The 5198-nt window shown below is 47.8% G+C and overlaps 1 protein-coding gene across 1 annotated transcript in view; it reads left to right on the plus strand.

Moving 5' to 3' along the window:
* The window catches only part of TKTL1 (transketolase like 1), a 43617-nt gene extending 40246 nt beyond the window's left edge, over positions 1-3371 (plus strand). The window contains exons 10-12 of the mRNA XM_003802588.1: positions 1344-1440; positions 1596-1715; positions 3199-3371. Coding sequence (XP_003802636.1) covers positions 1344-1440; positions 1596-1715; positions 3199-3371 — 390 coding nt within the window. The remainder of the gene's footprint in view (positions 1-1343; positions 1441-1595; positions 1716-3198) is intronic.
* Positions 3372-5198: the final 1827 nt, after the last annotated feature.

The following is a 5198-nucleotide window of genomic DNA, read 5'->3' on the forward strand; positions in this document are numbered from 1 at the left end:
CCTCCAACTCCTGGGCTCAAGCGAGTCTCCTGCCTCTGCCTCCCAAGTAGCTGGGACTACAGGCGCCCACCACAATGCCCGGCTGTTTTTTGGTTGCAGCCGTCATTGTTATTTGGCTTGCCCGGGCTGGATTCGAGCCCACCACCTTACGTGTATGTGGCTGGTGCCTTAGCCACTTGAGCCACAGGCGCCGAGCCAGCAATGGTTCTTAAGGTACAGAGAAACCTATACAGAGAGGAGTGAAGAATAATTCCAGTGATTTCAAGTAGGTGGCTTTAGAGGCAGCAAAACTGTATGAAATAAGCTTGGGAACTGTCTTTGTGTGCAGAGTAGTTAAGTTGTTGAAAGCACAACCTTTGACATCAGCCCACTGCCTCGACTGCAACTCTCAGCCCTGACTTGGGCCAGTTCCTCTTGCTGAGATTCACTTTTCTTAGCTACAGAATGGTCCCACTACTGACGGATTTCACAGGGAGGCTGTGAGTTCTCAGAGCTCAGGCATGCAAGAAACTTAGCACAGTCCATGCTACAACTGCCCTGCATGTTCTCCCTTAACATGTTAGTCATTGGAATCCAAACCATGTGGGTGCTGCAGTAAGCTCTCAAACCAGTTTGCAGGTAACACATTTCCAGACCCCTTGGTGGGTGTGAGACAAGAGTACAAATCTGTACTTCAGGGCAGATGGGCAGCACAACTGCTTCTGGCCCTCTGCCTTTTACATCCTACTTTAAAATCTACCTTCTTTGTTAAAGGGTCATTTTGTGTTTGTATTATATAGGAATTTAATAACGTCACACTCGCTGTAAAGCAAGAGAAAAGGTAGGTGAATTTGTAAAGCAAATGTAAAATGGGCCTTATCAAAAAGTGTGTCCTGCCTTTTAAATGCATCTGATTTTTTTTTTTTTCAGAGACAAGATCTTGCTCTGTTGCCCAGGTTAGAGTGCCATGGCATCATATAGCTCACAGCAACCACAAAATCCTGGGCTCAAGCAGTCTTCCTGCCTTAGCCTCCTGAGTAGCTGGGACTTACAGGCACCCACAGCACCCGGCTAGTTTTTCTATTTTTAGTAGAGACAAGGTCTCACTCTTGCTCATGCTGGTCTCGAACTCCTAACCTCAGGCGATCCACCTGCCCTGGTCTCCCAGAGTGCTGGGATTACAGGCAGTAGCCACCGGGCCCAGCATGATTTTTTTCAATACTGGCTTATATTAAGGAGTAAAATTGTCAGGATTGGAAACTAGCACAGCCAAGCACTGACTGCCTGCTCCAAGACGCACTCTAAACACAGTAATAACCACAGCATTTCTTTCTTTTTTTTTTTTTTTTCTGGTGCTATACCAGGTCATCCGCCACAGTGTCAATGACAAAGTCACAGTTATTTCAGCTGGAGTTACTCTGCATGAAGCCTTAGCAGCTGCTGATGATCTTTCTAAAGAAGGTGAGTTGGTTACGTCTGAACATTAAAGTTCAAGCTGGGGAGGGGTTGGATTCAGCTACCTTCTATGTCCCAATTGATCCTTTAGTCTTTATCCCTGCATGTTCTTTATTCTTAAGTCGGCTTCATATTCCAAGCTGGTTATTGCTCTTCTCCAGATATTCCTATCCGTGTCATCGACCTGTTTACCATCAAACCCCTGGATTCTGCCACCATCGTTTCCAGTGCAAAAGCCACAGGCGGCCGAGTTGTCACAGTAGAGGATCATTACCCAGAAGGTGTGCATGGGCGTCAGGAATGGTGCTGTGCTGCCCCTAGTTGGAGATGTCCCCTGCTGTCTTGGGCATCACCTCTAGCCTTGTCTTTCAGCCAGCTCTCTGCAACTGTAGCAATGTAGGGGTCTCCCTTTACCTACCTGGATTGGTCTCCAAAGTGTGGAGCTATGCTTATATGCCTTGTTGTATCTGTGGCAGAGTGCACAGTACCCAGTCACCAAAGGGGTCAGTGGCAACACAGAGGAGTGGCTAAATGGAAGGTTTCACTGTTTCGGTTGTAAGCAATTAATAGTTTTCCCCTACCAAAAATGTGGAGATGGTGCCTTACAAGCAGAGAATATAGCAAACTCAGAGCATGTCAGGGAGCTGAGTGATGTTTGGGCCTGGGAAGGTTAAGTAGGGTGGACATTGTGATGCCATGAGGAACTTATGTGTTCCTGTGTCATGGGCCATGATCATGGTGCATGGGTCTCTGGAAGGATTTGCAGACCTGGCGCAGTCACCCTGTAGCTCAGGTTGATCACAGGAAAACAGCATGTGACAGGACCTGCCAAGTCTCAAGCCACAAGTGGAGTTTGGAGAAGTACTACCTTAGGTTCCTTCCTCTCTCCCCACCTGCATCGGGACAGTAGAACATGCAGCCTAGATGGACTATGTGTCTGCTGAGGGATGCCCACTAGAGACTGGGCTCCCTGGGTTTTCACTGGGGTCTGATCATGTTGACACCTACTCCAAGCCATGTACCAAAATTCCTAGCTCCCAGCAGGAAAGCAGGTACTTGGCATAAACCACATTGTTTATACAGATAGTCTAGGTTCTGGGTACATCCTTCTCAGTAGGGAAAGTATCACAGCAGTGGCGGGAACTTGCACCAGCCAAAGGTCAACCTTGTGAGGCAGCAGCCTCAGGCCTGCTGGTCACTCTTCTGCACAGTTCATTTGTTGGTTTTACTCATTTTCAGGTCCCTGACAGCTTTGAGAATCTGAGCTCCATATCCCTGGAGCCCAGGTTGAGAGCAGCACCTGGTGTGGGTAGGGGCGGGAGCAGCTGGAGACTCGCGCTTCAGAATAGGAGCTCTTCAGGCCAGTCCAAGAACGGCTGTTCACATGAATTGATGAGTTGTGAGACACATTACTCTGGGAACCAGCAAATTCAGAAACCTCTATGTTGGCTGGGCGCAGTGGCTCCTACCTGTAACCTCAGCACTCTGGGAGGCTTAGGCAGGTGGATTGCCTGAGCCAGGATATTGCCACAACCCAGCCAGGTGTTGTGGCAGGCACCTGTAGTCCCAGCTACTTTGGAGGCTGAAACAAGAGGATCACTTGAGCCCAGGAGTTTGAGGTTGCTGTGAGCTATGATGTCATGGCACTCTACCCAGGGCGACAGAGTGAGACTGTGTCACCAAAAACAAAGTCTCTATGCCATGGGGCTTTAAGGCTGACTGGCCACTTCCAAGTAAGATCCCAGTATCTCTTTGCTTCCCCAGGTGGCATTGGAGAAGCTGTCTGTGCAGCCGTCTCCATGGAGCCTGACATCCTGGTTCATCGGCTGGCAGTGTCGGGAATGCCTCGGAGCGGGAAGCCGATTGAGCTGCTGGATGTGTTTGGAATCAGTGCCAGACACATTATCGTGGCGGTGAAATGCATTTTAAAGAACTAAAATAGCTTCCTTACATCTATGCTTGTTCTAAACCCATCATTTTTTAAACCTATACTATTGTGTTTTATTCTTTTTAAAAGCAAAGCCAGTTAGCAGCTTTCTTTATTCCTAATTCAAAAATTCAAGTTAACTACTTTTCTTATAAACTATAACTGCAAATATAAATATTATCATTGTTGAATCATTAAAGTGAGTTATAAGATTTTAAGTGACAAGATAGGTTGCAAAGCAACCACCTGATGCTAAGTTTTGGGGATCAGTGTAGAGTACCAGTTTCTTAAATGTGTATTTCGCTTGCAAGTAAAGAAAATGTGACACCGATTGCAGGCCTCAGTATCCCAGCTACACGGCATTATAGTGCCAGGGAACATACTACCGTTCCCGGTTTGAGATTCCATATGCTGCTTCCTACCTGTAGCTTCCTGAGTAATGTGTGACTGCAGTTGCCCTGGAATTTCCTTCAATATTTGCCTTCATCTCCCCTCCACAATTGGGAGGCTGTCAGGTAGCAACAAACGCTGTTAGGATGTCCTGTGCTGTTTGTGGTGACCACTGTGAAGAGATAGGAAGAAAACTAATTGCAGTCTGCACACTATGTTCGTTAATAAAGCATTTCAAAACCAGCTGTTTAATTCTGTTTGTGCCTTCTGTGCAATTCAGTTTCTCTATGATAAAGTCCTAAATAAGGAAAGAGCTCCTGTCTAAAACTAAGGGGGAGACCCATGGCCCCAAACAATAAACCTAGAAAAGGATGACAGGCTACAGGGCACCACTCACTAGGAATAGTGTGTAGCCTGAAAAGCTAACCCTGAGCTGACTCCTTCCTGTCATCTGTGAGCACTAAATCACGTGGCTGGAACAAGGAAAAGTACCAACCAGATAAAGATGGAGTAGAGCTTCAAAACTACACTTAGATTGCAGAGACTGGTCTCCATGGCTTACCTCTGTGATCCTAGCACTCTGGGAGGCCAAGGCAGGTAGATTACGTAAACTCAGGATTTTAAGACAAGCCTGCGCAAGAGCTAGACCAGGTCTCTACTAAATATAGAAAAACTACCTGCTGTGGCTGATGCTTATAGTCCCAGCTACTTGGGAGGCTGAGGCAGGAGGATTGCTTGAGCCCAGGAGTTTGAAGTTGCTGTGACTGATGCCATGGCACTCTACCCAATGTGACAGAGCAATACTCTGTCTCAAGAAAAAAATATGGGCTCGGCGCCTGTGGCTCAAGTGGCTAGGGCGCCAGCCACACACACCTAAGGTGGCAGGTTCAAATCCACAGCCTGGGCCCGCCAAACAACAATGATGGCTGCAACCAAAAAATGGCCAGGTGTTGTGGCGGGCGTCTGTAGTCCCAGCTACTTGGGAGGCTGAGGCAGGAGACTCGCTTGAGCCCAGGAGTTGGAGGTTGCTGTGAGCGTGATGCCACGGCACTCTACCCAAGGGGATAGCTTGACGCTCCGTCTCAAAAAAAAAAAAAAATATGGTGGCACCTGTGGCTCAAGGAGTAGGGCGCTGGCCCCGTATACCAGGGGTAGTGGGTTCAAGCCTGGCCCCAGCCAAAACTGCAAAAAAAAGAAAATGTATCTGGTATGACACCTTTTTTTTTTTTTTTGGAGACAGCCTCAAATGTCACCCTGGGTAGAGTGCTATGGCATCACAGCTCACAGCAACCTCCAACTCCTGGGCTCAAGCTATTCTCTTGCCTCAGCCTCCCAAGTAACTGGGACCATAGGCGTCTGCCACAACACCTGGTTATGTTTTGGTTGTAGTTGTCATTGTTTGGCAAGCCCGGGCTGGGTTCAAACCTGCCAACTCTGGTGTCTGGCT

Source organism: Otolemur garnettii, unplaced genomic scaffold (genome assembly GCF_000181295.1).
Source record: "Otolemur garnettii isolate 467f Iridium unplaced genomic scaffold, OtoGar3 scaffold00249, whole genome shotgun sequence".
NCBI classification, from domain to species: Eukaryota; Metazoa; Chordata; class Mammalia; order Primates; family Galagidae; genus Otolemur; species Otolemur garnettii.